The sequence below is a fragment of the Macaca nemestrina genome, chromosome 4, assembly GCF_043159975.1.
Source record: "Macaca nemestrina isolate mMacNem1 chromosome 4, mMacNem.hap1, whole genome shotgun sequence".
Lineage (NCBI taxonomy): Eukaryota > Metazoa > Chordata > Mammalia > Primates > Cercopithecidae > Macaca > Macaca nemestrina.
In genome coordinates, this window is record NC_092128.1 from 30,357,520 (window position 1) to 30,375,394 (window position 17,875).

Genomic DNA, 17,875 nt, shown 5'->3' on the forward strand with positions numbered 1-17,875 from the left:
TTGAAGACATAACCTGTCCGGGCAGCTGGGCCTGCAGAAGGCAAGGGGAATTCTGCAGGCGATGCGGGCAAGAAGGCCCAAGGCTGGCCTGAGCCACCAAGAGGAGTGGGCGGTGTCTGAGTTTCCAGACACACACTGAGCAGTGGACCTGCACAGCCGACGTCTCGAGCTCCAGGCAAGGGGCTAGGAGGCCAGAGCGTGTTCCTGGGATTGACTGGGGGGCTGTCGCATCAACCCTCACTGCCTGCCTCCTCCACGTCCTCCCTCTGGCTGGGCTCCAGCCCCGACCTGCTCTCAGCTATCCTCTCTATGAATGTTCTCATCTAACTTCCTTCCAGTTTCCCCCTTGTGGGGTGAGCATCCTGCATCCTCCCTTGTCTTCCCTGAGGCCCCGACCACTCTCTCTGCACACCTGGGATGGGCCGCCCCCCGAAGGTGATGTTGACGTCATAGTCTCCAGGGGTGAAGGGGATGTACTCCACAGTGCAGCTACCATCCTTGTTGTCCTTGCAGGACATCTTGGCTTCCGAGGGACCCTCGATGGCTAGGCCAAGGCCCCCGGTGCCGGCTCCCCTGAGAGATGACACCCCCCCATCAGCTTCATAAGACCAGTGAGTGAAGATGAGGGAGTAGCTGAATGGGGGGACAGGGAGGAAAGAGGGCAGGCTGCTGGGGACCCAGCTGAGGAGAAATGAGCCAGGGGCTGATCTGGAGTCCTGTCGGGGGGTCTGCTCCTGCCTCACCCCAGAGAGAGGATGGGGTGGGGCTGAGGTACAGACAGAGGGACGAGCAAGGAGGGCCAGGGTCTGGGAAAGGGTGGTCACAGGTTTAGGCTAGCAAATGGGGAGGATACCTGGTCTCCACAGTGAAGCGGTTGGCCTTGTTAACCAAGCCACCCTCCAGGCCTGGCCCGAAGGCCCGGACGCGGGTGGGATCACAGCCCTCGGTGACACCCACTCGGAAGGGGCTCTTGGGCACAGCGACCTCATCATACAGGACCTCCACCAAATGCACGCCTGGAAGCCAGCCACAGGGGCATCAATCAGGGAGTGTGCACCCCCACCACCCCTCCTGCCCCAAGCGCAATATCATCAGAGGCCGGCCCTGCCCGCTCGCCCGGCCCTCCACCGGCCCTCACCCTCCTCGTAGGCGGTGTACTGTACTCGGTAGGTGCCGTCCCCATTGTCTGTCACATAAGTGTCTGTCTTGGCCCCCGAGGGGTTGAGCACGCGAGCCGTCACGTGGTTGCCGCCTGTGGCTGTTAAGGATCTTGCATCCACAGTGAACTCAGTGGTCACCTCCCGCAGGACACCTGGAGCCCAGGGGTGGCATGCTCAGCAGGGGTGGGGGCAGCCTTCACACAGATGCTCCCTCTCCTCTCCCCCTCCTCTCCCCCTCCTCTCCCTCTCCTCTCCTTCTCCTCTTCCCCTCCTCCCCCCTCCTCTCCCACTCCCCAACTCCCAGGCTGCTCCTCTGATCAGAGGCTGGGCCCCCTACCCTCCCCTGCACCTCCGTGAGCTCCAGCCTCTGCCTTCACTCCCTTCTCCATGTAGTGACATTCTCTGTTCACATGAGTCACCCACCAGGCTGTGGGCCTGGGTCTTGCATCCCTCTGCCGTGCCCCATGCCTAGCCAGGGTCTGGCCCCGGCAGATGGCCCATTCCCACTTACTGTCTCCTGACTCTTGTCATCCTCTACCCCAGAGCTTTCCCCTGCCCCCTCCAGAGCAGAGTTGTAGCTTTTTGCATCAGAGTACCCCTTAAGCACATGAAAGAAGAGACCTCTCCAGAAAAACGCCCAGAGGCAGGTGCAGTTTTGCCACAAGAGCGGAGGCCAGTCTCCACTCCCAGTCTTCCCCTCCACTCTTTCTCTGGGGCTTCTGGGCCAGTAGGGACTTTAGGGCTGCCCTGAGAGCCCTCCCTTCATGCCAGGTGGCTCCCCCAGCCCTCAGCTCTGCTTCCCTCCCTCCCACTGACTATCCGGCTCCTGCACCTGCCACTTGACCTCACTTGGCTCCTCCTGACCACTCACCATGTGGCTCAACACCAGGCCCTGAGACCTTGACGCCACTGGTATCGACCGCAGGCTGCACATGGACGCGGGTGGGGAATTTGGGCACCGGATGCCCGCCATATTTGATGGTAATGGTGTAGGTGCCGGGGAAGGCAGGGCTGTAGGTGATGTGGTAGGTGCCATCCGCATTATTGTGAATCAGCACCTCGGCCTTGACCCCGGCATCCGACAGGATCTCAATGGTCAGCTCTGCCTCGCCTGCCTCTGAGCAGTCCACAGTGAAGGTGGCTGCCTCACCGGCCTTGCCGCGCTCCAGGCCCGGCCCACTGGCCCGCACCTTGCTTGGGTCAAACACGGGCCGGATGGTAGCTTTGAAGGGCGAGCCAGGGATGTGGGCTTCGGCAAACAGGATGTTGATGGTGTACTCGCCAGGCTCCGTGGGCAGGTAGCTGACAGCACATGAGCCATCACCATTGTCCTGGCACTCGATCTTGGCCTCGCAGGGGCCCTCCACGGTCAGCCCCAGGCCACCTGTGCCAGCCCCCTTGGTGTCGATGGAGAATGGTGCGGGGGTGCCTACCAGTCCACCCTTGAGACCGGGGCCGTAAGCACAGACCTAGGGGAAGAGGCAGGTGTGTGGGTTCCCTGCACCCGGCCTTCCCATCCCAGCCTTCATGGCCCCCACCCAACTCATCACCTCCAACTGTGGCTGCTACTGCAGACTGAGTGCTTATAACAATTCCAGGTGATGACATGGAGGCAGAGAGATGAAGCAATTTCCCCGGTAGTGGACCTGGGATTCAAGCCCAGGTCTGACTCCAAGGCCAGGCTCTTAATAGCTAAGTTGTCTCCAAGGAAGGTGGTGGGGTGCGGCTGGTCTCAGTCCCACGTTCTTGGCTGTGCCCACTCCAGGCACATAAGTCCCTCTGGCCTCTGCCCCCTATGACTCTTCCAGCTTCCTGACAAGTCCCCAACTCCCAGCCCCAACCAGCTCCTATCTCCTCACCTTGGAGGGATCAGGGGGCAGGACACCCTCCACAGCAAAGGGGCTGCCAGGCACTGGGTGACCATCGTAGGTGATGTCCACCTTGTAGGGCCCCTCCTCCGGGGGCATGTAGCGCACAGCCTGGGCTTCCGCTCCGCCGCCTGGCTCCAGCTTGCAGGGGATGGGCCGGCGAGAGGGCGAAGTCATCCGCACATCCAGTTGGCCTTGACCGCCAGCCCCTCGTGTGTTCACAGAGAATGCTTGTTCCTGTCCCACAGCCACCTCTGCGTGGAGGACAAGTGACACCATGAGGAGACTCCGGTCCACCCCACCCGAACACCCCTCACTCCCAGGGTGGCTCTTGCCCCACTTACTGCTATTGAGGCCCTGAACTTTGATTTTGCTGAGGTCCAGCGGGGGTGCCACATTCACCACAAAGGGGCTCTTGGGGACAGGGTCCCCGCCGTAGGTCACTGTCACTGCCATGTTGCCCTGTTGGGTACAATGGTAGGTCAGAACTGGGTATAAGGCACGGTCCTGCAACATCCTGGTGGTGAATATGGGCTCTGAAGCTCAGATCCACCACGAGAGTGAGGGCAGGAGGCAGCGAAGGCATGGAGGATCCAGAACTGGTCCCATGGGACTGGAGGAGGGAGACCCAGAGCTCCGACAGTCCAGCCGGGCGGGGACATGGGAGGGGCAGAGCGCACCTGCTGGACAGCGGTGTACTTGACAGTGTAGGAATAGTCATGGTTGTCTATGATCTCAAAGTCCCGCACAGCCTCGCCCTTGGCTGTCCCTGCAAACTGCACATCCAACTTGGCCTTGCCGGCTCCCTTGGTCAGCACCGTGAAGTGGGTGGGCTTCCCAACTTCCACACCTGAGGAGCCACCCAGAGATGTGGTGAGGGCCTGGTAGCCACTTAACCCCAACCTCGAGCCAGGCCCAGCCCCTGCCCAGACACTCACCTGTGCGATTCAGCCCAGGGCCCTCGGCCTTGACTTTGCTGGCATCGTGGGATGGGTCCACCTTGATGTGGAAGGGGCTGGCGGGGATCTCCTGGATGTGGAGGAGGCTCAGTCAAGGCTCTCGAGGGGAACACACCCCTGCTGTTGGGCTAGATGTGGCTCAGGACACACCCAGGGGACCCAGCATAGACAGGGGCAGCCTCCAAAAGAGCCCCCTTTGCTTCCTCTGAGGCACCCTGCCTCACACAGGTAGCGCTCCACCATGTCTGTGGAATCATCCCTCCCTGTCCCGTGACAGCATCTCCAGCTGCCTTCTAGAGCTGGGAGGTACCAGGAGCTTGGGTACCTGGTTGGCAAACAGCACCATGATGGTGTAGCGGCCCGCCCCCGGTGGCGTGTACTTGACGGTGAAGGTGTCATTGTCATTCTTGATGATGTCGAAGTCGATGTCAGCCTCTGCAGGGCCCACCACGCCGGGGGCGCACTTGATGCCAATGCTCACGTCACCTGCAGAGAGGCGGGCACCGCTGTGAGTCAGGCTCAGCCCCCCAACCCGACTCACCCCTGCCCCCCTCCCAGACCCGCCCCTTCTGGCTGGGCGCACCTTGCCCTGCCTCGCTGCAGTCCACGGTGAAGTAGGTGGGCTCGTTGGCCTTGAGGCCCGTCTTCTCCACGCCGGGGCCGTACACTTTCACCCGCTCGGGGTGGCTGCCCTCGCCCACGTTCACCTGCAGGAGGGGTCACAGCTCAGCGCGGTGACCTCCCTCAAGGCTCATCCTCCTGCCCAGCGCACCCAGCCTAGCCTCAGTGGCACCAGCCCAAGCCTCAGTCCCAGCCTGAGCCCAGGGACAACAGGGACTCTAGCGAGGCGCCCACCCTCCCTCAAGGACCTCTGGTGGTGGGCACGGGGCAGGCTGGGAGGACGCACCCGGAAGGGGCTCTTGGGCACGTTTACGCCTCCCCAGGAGATGATGATGGTGTGCTTAATGGGCTTGGTGGGCACGTAGGAGCAGCGGAAGGTGCCATCGCCGTTGGGGATCACCTTGATGTCGATGGGACAGCCGTCCGCGTCCTGTGGGCATCACCCAAGCAAAGTTCATAGCTGTGGCCTCTGCAGAGTGCCCTCTGCTGGCCACAGGTGAACCCGGCGCCTCCTTTCCCACTGCCAACGCGCAGGCACTCCCACCCCCACACCAGTCACTGAGGCCACCAGAGCCCAGGGCCACATGCTCTGGTGGCCAGAGCCCACCCTTGGAGCCTGGAGGCCTGGCTCAAGGCCATCTGTATGGCTTGCTCTCCCAGCCTAGGTTTCCTCAACTCTGAAATGTGTTGGACAGGAAGAGTGTGGACTAAATTTATGTTCCTAAAACTGAATCATGAGCCGTTCAAAGAAGAATCACCCTCTTAGATTCTCAAGACTATGTTCATTAACTTCTAGGGGTCAATGGACACCAGTCTGAGAAACCTTGTCTTATTCAATGAAACAATCTTTCAATTACAAATTAGCACAAAAATGACTCTTTGGTAAAATACATTTTTAGGTTATCATCATTAAGAAAACACAAAATTTGGCCCGCCGTGATGGCTCACGCCTGTAATCCCAGCACTCTGGGATGCCGAGGCAGGCGGATCATAAGGTCAGGAGATCGAGACCATCCTGGTCTCTACTAAAAAACACACAAAAAATTAGCCAGGCGTGGTGGCGGGCACCTGTAATCCCAGCTACTTGGGAGGCTGAGGCAGGAGAATGGCATGAACCCAGGGGGCGGAGCTTGCAGTGAGTGTTGTTCCTGGGCAACAGAGCAAGACTCCATCTCAAAAAAAAAAAAAGAAAAGAAAACACAAAATTTAAAATTTTCCATGGTACTGATGGGCCCATGAGTATCAGTCCTGCCTGATCTTCTGTGATGTTGTCATTTCCTGCCGGGAGGTCTCTGCCTCTGGCCTGGCCCTGCCTTCCAGGGTCCCTGCCATAGGTAGTAAGGGCAGCAGAGACTGGATAATGACCTACCTGGGCATAGAGCTTCAGGTCTCCCTTGCCAGCTGCACGGGCATCAATGGTGAACTCAGCGGGCTTGTCCACGATGCAGCCTGTAGGCTCCAGGCCAGGCCCAAAGGCCTTCACCTGTGTGGAGGGAAGAAGGCTGGGTTGGGGACGGGAGGAGAACCAGCTTGCCCCACCCCGGGGGCAGGTGTGTGGAATCTGGGACCATACCTTATCTGGGAAGCAGTCAGGTGGGGCGGGCAAGATGTGGGCAATGAAGGGTGAGTCTCGGATGTCCTCGTCGTCACAGATGACGTGCACAGCGTACTCCCCAGGCTCCGTAGGCCAGTACCGCACATCGCAGGAGCCATCCCCCTTGTCATCACATTCGATCTTGGCTTGTGAGGGCCCCTCGATGGAGAAGCCTGGGGCGAGGTCAGGGAGGGTCAGAGGGTCCAGCATCAGGCAAGACCCTTCCATCCCCCAGTTCCCCTCTGGCCGCCTCATGTCCCATCTCCCTGCTCACCCCAGCACTCCCCAGCATGCTCACTGCACCCATTACCCACAGTGCCCCCTGCTGCCCTCCCCCACAGCACTCCCTCCTCCTGCCCCTCAGCCACTTACCCAGTGTCCCCACCTCGGTGCCAATGGCTTCCACCACAAAGTCAGCTGACTTGCCCACCTGGCCAGTCTCCAAACCAGGACCCCAGGCCCGGACCTTTTGCACTCCTGCCTCTGGGCTCACCTGTACCTCAAAGGGGCTGAGCAGAGAGGGAGCTGGTGTCTACTCCAGGAAGTGACCCCCGAGGTCCCCCTCCATCTCCCCTCAAACTCCCCCGCAGCCCACTGCCCTTCATCCCTCCCTGTGATGTCCTAGACAGGACAGCATGGGGGGCGCAAGGTACTTACCTGCGGGGGATGGCATAGCCGCCCCACGTGATGGTCACCACATACTTCCCAGGCACTACCGGGTAGTACTCGCACTCGAACACACCGTCCCCAACCTCCCGCACCTTCACTGGCTCCTCTGTGCCCTCTGAGGAGAGGGAGGCAAGGTGTGGGGATAGAAGGCAGATCAATAGCCTTGAAGTCCCAGCTCCTCAATCCCCTCAAGGAGCCATGGGGACCCCGACCCAGCCTGAGGGCAGTGCTCTAGTGAGCAGTGCTGCAACTCAGGGCAGGGACCACTTGTCATCCCTGTACATAACACCCCATATAGCACTTAGGGTAGAGAGAATCATTCCTGGCTTGAGACCAAGAAACTGAGGCAGAGAGGAGACAATGTGCCTGAGATTCTGGGGTGCCTCTGGTCACTGTGGAGCTGTGGTGCGGGCTGTCACTGCCCTCTGGGAGTCAGAACCACTGGCCATACTTCCCTCCTGATCCCCCAGCCTCACCCTCACGACCCTGGGCTCTGGCACTCACTTGGCCCCTTGACTGTGACCTTGAGCTCCCCGCTGCCGGCACCCTTGGTAAACACCTTGAAGTCAGCCACCTCTTTCACACGAACACCCTTGGGCTGCAGGCCTCGCCCAGAGGCGCGGCAGGCATTGGGGTTACAGGCTAGAGAAGAAACAGAAAGGAGGTTGGGGGTGCTGAGGAGCCTTGGACTACTAGCCCCCACCTCCCTGTGCACAGTGCTTCTAACCCCTCCCAGGCACAGGCAGTGGCCCACAGCGCTGCTCTGGAGCCCTTTGTGCCCCCAACACAACTGGGGCTGCTGGGCTGGAGCTGGTACAGGCCCCAGATCAGGCAGGTTACAAGAAAGCTTCCGAGCCAGTGCCACTGGGGAAATGCATGGCAGAGCCTGGGCTGAGGGTGGGCTCAGAGAGACAGGGAAGTCCCCTTTACCCACCCCCAGGCCATCCATCTAGAGCCCTCTGGGCCTCTCAGAGCACCAAAGCAACCTTAGGATCTAAGTCATGCCACAAAACATCCAGCAATGCCACGGAACAAGAGCTACTTCATAGAACTCGAAGCCTGCCATAGAACACAGGCAACTTATGGACATCAGCCTACCACAGACTGTGGCCAGTGGCAATGAGCCCAGGCCTTGCCATGGAACACAGGCAAAGGAATACGAATCTCAGCCTGCCACAGAATCCAGAAAATGGCATGGAACCCACAGGTGCTACAGGCAACGACACATATTCCAGGACCACCATGACCACAGGCAATGGCACTGCCCAAGGGGTACCACAGAACACAGGCAGAGCTCAGAGCCCAGATTTCATCACAGAAATCACCAGGCAAGTGGCAAAGACACTAGACCTGCCACAGAACACAGACAATGGCATGGGACCTGGGGCCTGCCACAGGATGCCATGGAAGTGGGGCGATTCCACACTGCCCGGGCCAGGCCACACAGCGCAGGTGAGGCCAGTCAGCTACGGCCATGCCTGGCCCCGCCTCCACTGGAAAGCATTAACGTGGCACCACTCTCTTGGCCTGGTGGACGATGGGCACTGAGTGTAGGGAGAGAACAAGTGGGGCAGTCACCACCCGAGGGCCTGGTGTGAGGACAGTGCTCCCCAGATATGCCCCCACCCGTACGGCCCCGTCACTTCCGCTCAGCCCTCCCAGTGTGGCACGTGTTCTGGGACCCTCCACTGTGGCCTCCCAGCCCTGCTCTCAGGGACTCCAGCCACCTTGGGGGTGGGGCGGAGGACTCAGGGAGGGGGTCTCTGCAGAGCCCGGCCCCAGCTCTTCCTCTTGCCCCTTGCAAACCTCAGCCAGCCGTGCCCCTCTGCACCATGGAGTTAGTGCTTCATGTCCCCCCAGTCCTCAGGACTAGAACTTGGTGGCAATTCTCTGCATCCTGGCTTTGGTGAGGGCTACCGTGGGGAGCGGTGAAGGGCCCTTACCTTCTGACACGTGGACAGGGAAGGGACTGCGGGTGATGGGGGCACCCGCAAAGGCCACATGTACGGTGTGTGGCCCCTCCATGACAGGTCTGTATGTGCAGCGGAACGTGCTGTCACCCTTGTCCTCCAGGGCGACCTCCACTGTGTCCCGCCGGCCCTGTGGGTCCACGATCACCACAGCAACATCGCCAGTGCCGGCCCCTGCCGAAAACAGAGGCTGTCAGCACCCACTCTGGACACACAGCTGCCCCAGTGCCTTCACCCTGAGGCTGCCCACCCTCTGGCTGGCATCCCTGCCCCAGCCCCACCTCCCACAGCCCCACACGGTCAGGGGCTTTCCGCCTGCACCCCACTGGTGCCCGTCCTACCCGCAGTGTAGATGTCAAAGTAGGTGGGTTTGTTGGCCACATTGCCCACAGGTTCCAGGCCAGGACCACGGGCTGACACCTTGTTGGCATCTCCCAGGGCCATGCCCACGTTCACCTCAAAGGGACTGCGTTCAATGTTCTGGCCAGCAAAGAGCACGGTCACCTAGGGGTCAGAGGTCAAAGGTTAGCTTCTAGGGGAGAGCAGTCCTGAGGGGGGCAGAGGGGCACAGCCACACCAAGGAGGGTGAGAGGGCAGCTGGGGCTCTGGGCAGGGGTGAAGTGCAGGCTGAGAGAGGGGTCCATGCAGCCAGAGCCAAGGATGTGAAGAGCTGGGCAGGCAGGGGGGCCTAGAGGGAGATACCTTGTGTAACCCAGCGACCTTGGGCACATAGGAGACAGCGTAGGTGCGGTCTTTGTCATTGTTGGGAACCACCTTGGCCTATTGGGAAGGAAAAAGATTGGAAGCCTCTCCAATGACCATAGTCTCTCCTGACCACATAACACCTTATGCACCCCAGCCCCACTTAGCCTCCACGGTGACACCTTCCCCAGACTGCACAGCACAGTGTGTGGCTCTAGCAGTCACCTCCGGGCCATTCCTGTTGTTGGCCCCACGCTCTCTGGTTCCAATCCCAAGCGAATCCCTCTTCCCCAGTGGCCTCTGCATACCTCCTCGGTGTGGCCTTCGGGGTCTTCGATGTAGACCAGCACCTCGCCCACGCCTGCGTCCACCGTCTGCACGGTGAAGTGGGCAGGCTGCAGCACTGTGTTGCCCTGTGGCTCGATGCCTGCGGGGTAGGAGCAGAGCCCAGGTTACTGAGGGAGAGCCGACATGTGCCCAGCGGCCCAGGAGGGCTGCCAGGGGCTCACACGTACCAGGCCCATAGGCGATGGCTTTCTTGGGGTTCAGCTGCTTGGATCGAACAGGGGCGCCGGGTTTGAGCTTGGCCTTGGGGAACTGGGACAGATATGTCATAACAGAATGCTCATCCACGTTGGGGTCCACGATCTCCTCAGGGGCAATGACCTGCGATGGAAGGGAGTGATGTCACATGGCGTCCTCTTTTTCCCAGCAGCCCCAGTCTCCCCCTGCACCCTGCTCAGGTAAACTTAGAGAACCAATCTCTGCCCCTGCCCCCTGTCCCCTGCCGCCCCATCTGTGCAGGTACCTGGGGCACCCCAAGCCAGTCGTCGGCCTGCTGCATGGCCTCTCGGGCGTTCTCCACGGGCTGGTTGGGATCCCAGGCCTCCCAGTCGGGGCAGAGACCTGGAGAGGTGATGGAGGGAGACAATGGTGAGGGGCAGCCAGCTGGCCAGGATGCAGGGCATTTGTTCACCCAACACCCTCAGAGGCTGTGGCTTCACACCCCTTCCCACCAGCTCTAGGCCTTGACCAGCCAGGTTCCTGTTGATCCCATCAGCTGCGAGGCCCCTCACCATGTAGGAGCACGACAGCCCTCCCCACCACCAACAATGAGGCCTTTCTGCCCTCGCTGACGCAGCCTGGCACCAGCCCTGCTGGCCAGCCTCCTGCCTGCCCAGGCCCCAGCTCAGACCTTGAGCCCCAAACCCTGGGAGAGTGTCCCCTCTCAGATACCTCTCGCCTCATTCAGCTTTCTCAGGGGTGGGCAGAGGAGGTCAGAGTGCTTGTCCCACATACGCCCCTGACCCATTCCTAGAAGGCTTCCTCACAGCTGTCCTGAAGCCCTAGATCTCCAAACACTTTCCATACCGGTCTTAGGGGATAAGACTCCCTATTCCTTCTAACTGCTCACTTGCGGAAACTGAGGCATTAAAGGGCCTGTGGGGAGAGAATGACTTCTCCTCTGCCATCCTCAGGAGCCCCGCCCTCCTAACAAGAAGGATGCTGAGGCAGCCCCAGATCAATCCTGTGAAGGCTGGAGGTGAGGGGGCACTTGGTTCAGGCCAGAACTGGAGGAGGAGGACGGCACACCGTTTCGGGGAGGGGGCTGGCTCAAGGCTGGAATCCATGACTGGCTGGAACAGCTGAGCTCACTGCTGGCAGCCACACCAGTTATGGGCCATGGCTCAGCAGCTGGGAATGCTTCCCAGGAGGCTGTGCCCCCGCCTCCCACCCCCTGCTCCCCGGCTGACCCCAGGGTGGAGGAGGATTCTCCCAAGGGGCTGTGACTCCAGGAGAAAACCTATCTTTTCAGGAGGTGAGGGGCAGAAAGGGAGCTGTCCATGGGGTATGCTCTAGCCAGTGATGCCTCAGTTTTTCATGGCTCCTGAGCTGCCCCCACTTGACCAGGCCAGGACCTACATGGAGAAGGGGCAAGGCTGGGTCACCTGCCACCAGGCAGTGCCCCACTGGCCTCATCCCACATCATCCTGAGCCTCAACCCCTTCTCAAAGCCATCCCAGGGTCTCCCAGAGAAAACCCTTCTCTGGATCTAACTCCTGGTCTTGCTACAAGTCCCGGTCACCACACTGCCTCTCTCTCAGCTCGGCAGGAATAGTGCCTCGTGGGGCAGGGAGTCCAGGCCCTAGGCTCTAGGTGGTTCTGCCATGGACAAGCTGTGTGATCTTGGATAAGTCACCAGCCCTCTCTGGGCCATGGTGTCCTTGTCTGTAAAATAAGGGGTTTTAAACCTCTCCCTGCCTCTGTGGAATCTGGCACACTCATCAGGTAGGGCCTGCTGCCAACCAGCAGACAGTCTCAGCTGAAGGAGGACAAACCCTGCAGGGGATCCTGCCCCCCAGGCCCCAGGGTGTGCATTCTGACAACCATGTGCCTTGGCAGCCCCAGCTTGTCCCCTCTGTCTTTGGGAGCTAAGGGCTCCATGCTGTGCTTGCTGGCCCACTCACCAGGGGCACAGTTGTCCACCAGGGCACCCAGAGCTTTGCCATCCTGCCAGTCACGGTTGAAGTTGGTGATGGGCAGCTGGGGCACCTTGTTCTGGATCCAGCCGAGCAGTCGCTGCTTGGGTGTCTGTTTGCGGGCGTCCTCATCATCTTCATCCTCCCACATGGGCATGGAGATGGAGTAGTGCAGGATCAGCGTCCAGATCAGGCCAAGGATCAGCTTCAGGTTCCCATCCACGATGGCCTTGCTGTCTGCAGAGGGGAGGGCACAGACAGGCTCAGGGGCCCCACCCTCCACTGCCCCAGAGCACCCTCCCTCACCTGCGCAGCTCCTCGGGCCAGAGCCCTGGGGTCAGGCCTCTAGTCTCTGCCTACCTGACCCTCTCCCTCCTGCGAGGCCCCACTCAGATGCCAAGTCCTTTATGAGGCCCTTCTGGTCAGAAGGCTGCTTCTCTGTGTTCCTGTGGTTCCGGAAGGTACCCTCACCTCAGCTACAGCCAGTGAGTCTGCCTCCTGTTTATGTAATTACCTGGTTTCTGTCTGGCCTTGTGGGATTGTAAGGCTCCCAGGGCAGAGCCTTTTTGTTTTGTTAACAGTTCTACTGAGCTATGATTGACATAGAGCAAACTGCACATGCTAGATAATGAAGTTTGAGAAGCTTTGACACTAGCTTTGATATCTCACGAAGCCGTCACCACAGATCGAGAATAACAAAGGTACCATCCATCACTCCCCAAAGTTTCCTTGCACACACCCCTTTGTGAGCCCTCCCTCCTGCCACCCTCGTCCTTCCATTCCAAGCAACAACTGATCTGCTCTCTGTCACGATAGATTACTCTGTATTTCCTAGAGTGTTATATAAATGGCATCACACAGTATATACTCTTTTTTTTTGGGTCTAGTTTCTTTCATTCTAGACACTAGGTTTTATCTTTCTACAATGAAGGTCTTAAACATAGTAAGGTCTCAATAAATAATAGTTGAATGAATGAATATTTTAAGAACTGAAATTGGAGCGGAGTAGGACGAGTTTCCACTCACACTCTACCCTGAATGCCACAAAGGGCTTTAGAAACCAAGGGGTTCCGATAGTGGGGCAGGGGTGGGTGGGTGGGGTCCAGTACATTCTTGGTTAAGTCTTGAAAGTCATGTTGTCAAAGGCTAGGGGCCAGAGGGACTCCAGCCTCAGGAGCTGACACACTCCACCCATCACCTCCTTTGAGCCAGAACTGGTTCCTCAAGATTTGGGGGGGCCTAGATCCCACTTAACAATCAGAAAGAAATATCCAGAAGCCTGGGGCGGCCTAGCACATAGACAGATCTTTGGAATTCAGCTTACTTGTAAAGGGCAATGAAGTTCTGAAATCTATCAGCTTCCCAAAGCACTGCTTTCAGGAGGCTGGAAGCGGGTGGAGGACTCAGTCTTGTTTACTGATGTTGCCCGAGAGATGGGAGAGGGTGGAGCGGAGGCTTCCCTTTACACATCTTCTCCCCTCCACCCTTCCCCACATCTTGGGGAGAGTGTTAGGAGACCAAGAGCCTGGGAAATCCAGGGCATCCCCTGCCTCACTCCCACCTGCCATGGGAGGGGTGCCTCAGTCTCCCTGTCCATCTGGCTGGGGCTCTGGCCTCCTGGGCTCCCCCACCCTGTCACTGATTCATCCTTCCTTCCCCAGCAGCTCCCCAGCCCGCCCCCTTCCCCTGGCTCCACTGCAGCACAATGGTTTGGCAGCTTTCAGATTCCATGACACACTCACTCCCTGCCTCCCGGTGCTTTCTCTCAAACACACAGGCTCCAACACTTTCACACAGTCTGGATGCCCCAGTGCCCCCAGTCTCTCACAACCCCGACAGACTCCAAAGCTCACATGCCCAGAAGTACTTCTTGCAAACTGGAGCCAGACCCCTGGGCAGGAAGCCTTGAGGTTGCAGGGGCTGGAGGGGGTGTGTATATGGGGAGGGTGGTCATTCATACTTGCTGGAGAGGGAGGTTTCTCCCCAGCAACTGGCCCTGGGCCAGACAGCGAGTGGTCCAGGCTTGGGGCAGGAGAAGGGCAGTGGGGCCCCAAGTCCCACTCTGGAAGCAATGGCCTCCCTCTCCCTCCTCCCTCTCGGAGGCCAGGCAGAGGAAAGGAGCTCAGCGCCACCAGGGCCCACCAAACCACTTTTCCATCTGCCTAGGGATACCCCCAAAGGAGTGGGAGGAGCCAGACAGCTAGTCGAGGCCACCCCAGGCCTCAAATGGAGGGGGAGGAGAGGGCTGGGCCTAGGGAGGTGCTGGGACAGCTGCTGCCCCCTCCAGCCCCTCCCTCGGTTGTTGGCTCCAGGAGAAGGAATAGCAACTGGGGAACAGCTGCGGGACAGAGCTGCCTCATAGGCCTCTTTGTTAGGGGATGAGGGGCGATGGGGGCCCAGGACAAGGTGGTGGGGATATGAAGGGCACAGTTCCTTTAGCCTGGGCTCAGTGCCCCTTCTTCAGGTGGACTTGGATCCCAACTGCTACTCCAGACCCCGACTTCCCTTCTAGAAAGAGAAGTGGGGAGTCTTTCTGACGCCCCCTGAGGTGCCCAGACTCTCGATTTCAGTGCTGAGACAATACTCAGAAGGAGGCCCCGTGGATCGCCCCTTCCCACCACTAAATGGAGTAGGGGAGCGAGCAGAAGCAGGATGCCCCCTCCTCATGGGCAGCCCCTTTGGACCTCTGCCGGTCACTGCCAGTGTCCCCTCCCCTCCAGCCTCAGCCTGGGGCCGGCAGCTGAATTGCTGACAGCTTATCTCATCAGCGCAAGTGAGCCACTTGGCCCAAATGAGGACTGCCTCCCCTTCCTCCCAGCGGGAACCAGGGAGCTTCCCTCCCACCCTCAAACCAGCTTTTGCTTCTTCCCCTCAGCTCTAAGCTGGCCCCTCCTCCGCAGAGCCAAGGGGGCTGGAGCCAGGCACCGCCACGGGGGAGGGGAGAGGTGTGCTCAAGAAGGACGAGGCCTGGAGAGGGGCCGGGAGCCCCCGCAGACTGGAAGGGAGGGGAAGGCTGAGCGGTTTCCTACATGTCTTGCTGAGGCCTCCGGCTCTTCCCTGAGACCCCACCTGGGACAGTCAGTCCTGCCTTTCAAACCCCAGTCTGCTGAGGATGCCGGCCCAGGACTGACTCCTCTTTGACCCCTCAGCCTCCATCACGTAGCCCTCAGCCTCACTACACACTCCAGGCCCCCTCCCCCACCCCCTGCCCTCAGCCTTGTCCTTCTGGAAAGCTCAGAGACATCTGCTGTGTCACGGAGGCAGGGCTATTTCCAGGCCAGGCCAGGCGGGTGGGGTGGGGGGGCAGTATAGGGGCAGGAGGGGGTAAGGGCTAGGGAGGGGACTGGATGGGGCAAAGGGCCCCGGGCTGACCTCAGCTGCTATATCAGGAGGCCTAGAGATCGCCCCAAGGGAGAGTGGGGCGGACAGAGAAATCTCAGGGAACATACAGTGTGGGGCCCACCTGGCCCGCCATGAAACTCCTCTCGTGGGGCCGTGGGGTGCACCGTCCAAGAACCTCATCCTGCAAATCCCAGCAAGGTTCTTAAGAGCTCTCCACAGGGGTGGGGGGGGGGTCTTCCCCAGGCCCCCCAGCCTCAGGGATGACTGCAGGACTCTGAGGGCAGGACAGCCTCCTGCCACTCCAAGCCCACCCTTGGCTCTTTGCTCCCAAGACTGGAGTGCCTCCCCACCCCCACCCTGCACTACACACCTTCCAAATCTGGTTACACTCAATGACTTCCTCCCTTCCACAGGCCTTCCCTCCCTCTCCCGCAGCCCAGACCGTTAGCTGCAGCCAATCCCGGGGTAGGGGGTGGGCTGGGGCAGGGCCTGGACTTGCGGAAGCCCCCTCCGCCGCAGGCTGAAGCAGGAGGAGGACAGTCAGGGGTTAAGTCTCCCCGCGCTCGCTCAGTGCCTTTTTAGGTTTCTGAGGCTGGGCCCTGCCTGTCCTGGCCCCCGGGCCTGAACCCAGCTGCTGAGCACATGCACGAAGAGGGCCTCCCGCGCCAGCTCCCCTCGGCCCCAGAGCCCGCAGACGCGGGCAGTTGTTGGGACCTGTCTTCAGCCCTCTCTCCTGGCCCGCAGAGGGGCTGTGAAGCTGGGGAGCCACTTGTTTTGTTGGGGGCCCCCAGTAATCAGTGACAGGCACAAGTTCTGTCCTCCCAAGTGTGGGCTAGGGTTGCCCGATGGAAGGAAAGGGGACAGCGAGCGGAGACGGGCGGTAGGAGTGTGCATGGCGAGGCGGCAGCTGGAAGGCACGCAAACCCTAAGGCCTGGACTCCCCGGGGCACCCAGGGAGTGCTCGCTGTCCCCAGAGGGATGTGCAGACAGTGCCCGTGGCCCGCGTCGGTGGGTGGGAGGGCCGGGGCCAGGGTCTTCTCTCTGTACCAGGGGGGTGCCCTCTGCCCTGTCTCTCAGATCCTCGAGCGCCCACCCCGCACCTGTGTCCCCTGCCCCATGGGATGACCCTATCCCTGACGCGCCCGTGCCCTCGCCCCCCGCACTGACCTATGGACACAAGCTTGATGTGCTCACGCTCCAGGAACTCGAGGGCCACGGACACGTTCTCCAGCTTCATTTGGCGAAAGTTGGGGCGCGGGTGGAACTTGCGGTACATGCGCTTCTGGCTGAGCACCTCGAGCAGCGCGATGAGCCGGAGCCCGTCGCTGAGGTCGCGCTGCAGGTCGGTCAGGCGCTTGCCCACGCACTTGAGGTGCTCATTGCACCAGCGCGTGAATGTGTTCTGCTGGATCTTCTTCCACGGCGCGTCCTCCGCCAGGTCCTTCTCCGTGGACGGCATCTCGTCCGTCTCGTCGCCCAGGCCGAGGCCGGCGTCTGAGTAGCCGCTGTTGTTCATCATGCTGGCGCGGGCTGGGGGTGCGGCCGGGGCTAGGGCCGGGGTTGGGGCTGTCGGGGGCTGTAGGGCGCTGTCGGGGCGCGACCAGGGAACTCGCTGCGCTGCGCTCCTCTCCAACTTCTCTCGCGCCGGGGCTGGCGGGGCTCGGCGGGGCTCAGCTGGCCTCCTAGGTTCTCGGCCGCTCTCTGGCTCTCTCTCCCTCTGGGGGCGGAGCGGTGCTCGGGAAGTGCGGGCTGGGCCGGGGCGGGGGGTTTAAGAAGCCCCCGGGCCGCCGCCCCCCCGCCGCGCCCGCGGCCCCCGGGTCCACGTCAGAGCGCCGGCCTCCCAGGAATGCCGCCCGGCCAGCGGGTGGGGGCCGTGCCGCGCAGGACGCCCCGCCCCCGTCGCCCCTCCCCCGCGCCGCCCGAGCAGCGGGACAGGGTTGAGGGTGCCCACCCCCTGGGCCCCCGGTGCCGCCGCGCTGGAAGGTGGCGGGGAGGGCCGACAGTTCTCCATCCACACCCAACACACCAAACTGTCAGGAATGAAATATGCTCCCTCCACACCTCGCACGGGCCAAAGAGGTAAATGGGGAAACTGAGGCCAGCGATTAGGGCAAAACCCACTGATCTGGTGTTGACAGAATTTTCTAGACTAGTTGGTGGCAGGCTGTTGACGGGACCTGCGAGGGCTGGCTCCTAGCCCAGGGCATTGTCCACCTGTGGACAGGGAAGGGAAGTGTGTGTGCTTGTGCAGAGAGGGCCTGAGAGGAAGCAGGGACCTTGCCCAGGCCAATGAAGGAGAATCCTCCGGGGGGTGGGGGGGTGCCTCCCAGCCATTACTTGACTTTACAAATAGAAAAGCCTCATGTGGGGCCCAAATCCAGAGTTCCAGGAGTAAAACTGGGCCCCCTGCCCCTGACTCAGTGTCCCGGTCAGCAGCCCGTTTGGCCTCATCACCTCAGAATGAAGCTGAGCTCAGGAAAAGGGCACACAGTGACTCACACTGTGTGTCC

General features: G+C 60.6%; 1 protein-coding gene across 2 annotated transcripts in view; it reads right to left on the reverse strand.

Moving 5' to 3' along the window:
• The window catches only part of LOC105471454 (filamin-C), a 29,052-nt gene extending 11,940 nt beyond the window's left edge, over positions 1-17,112 (reverse strand). For both annotated transcript variants that reach the window (XM_071094531.1, XM_071094530.1), the window contains exons 1-24: positions 16,533-17,112; positions 12,012-12,260; positions 10,352-10,449; positions 10,059-10,209; positions 9,852-9,970; positions 9,544-9,621; positions 9,183-9,345; positions 8,815-9,015; positions 7,376-7,513; positions 6,860-6,986; positions 6,575-6,711; positions 6,182-6,375; positions 5,978-6,091; positions 4,895-5,038; positions 4,571-4,694; positions 4,313-4,473; positions 3,967-4,057; positions 3,709-3,878; positions 3,373-3,490; positions 3,020-3,282; positions 2,032-2,629; positions 1,139-1,312; positions 854-1,016; positions 413-573 (exon numbers count right to left, since the gene is read on the reverse strand). In XM_071094531.1, coding sequence (XP_070950632.1) covers positions 413-573; positions 854-1,016; positions 1,139-1,312; positions 2,032-2,629; positions 3,020-3,282; positions 3,373-3,490; positions 3,709-3,878; positions 3,967-4,057; positions 4,313-4,473; positions 4,571-4,694; positions 4,895-5,038; positions 5,978-6,091; positions 6,182-6,375; positions 6,575-6,711; positions 6,860-6,986; positions 7,376-7,513; positions 8,815-9,015; positions 9,183-9,345; positions 9,544-9,621; positions 9,852-9,970; positions 10,059-10,209; positions 10,352-10,449; positions 12,012-12,260; positions 16,533-16,884 — 4,288 coding nt within the window. In that variant the 5' untranslated portion in view covers positions 16,885-17,112. The remainder of the gene's footprint in view (positions 1-412; positions 574-853; positions 1,017-1,138; positions 1,313-2,031; positions 2,630-3,019; positions 3,283-3,372; positions 3,491-3,708; positions 3,879-3,966; positions 4,058-4,312; positions 4,474-4,570; positions 4,695-4,894; positions 5,039-5,977; positions 6,092-6,181; positions 6,376-6,574; positions 6,712-6,859; positions 6,987-7,375; positions 7,514-8,814; positions 9,016-9,182; positions 9,346-9,543; positions 9,622-9,851; positions 9,971-10,058; positions 10,210-10,351; positions 10,450-12,011; positions 12,261-16,532) is intronic.
• Between the last annotated feature and the right edge of the window lie 763 nt (positions 17,113-17,875).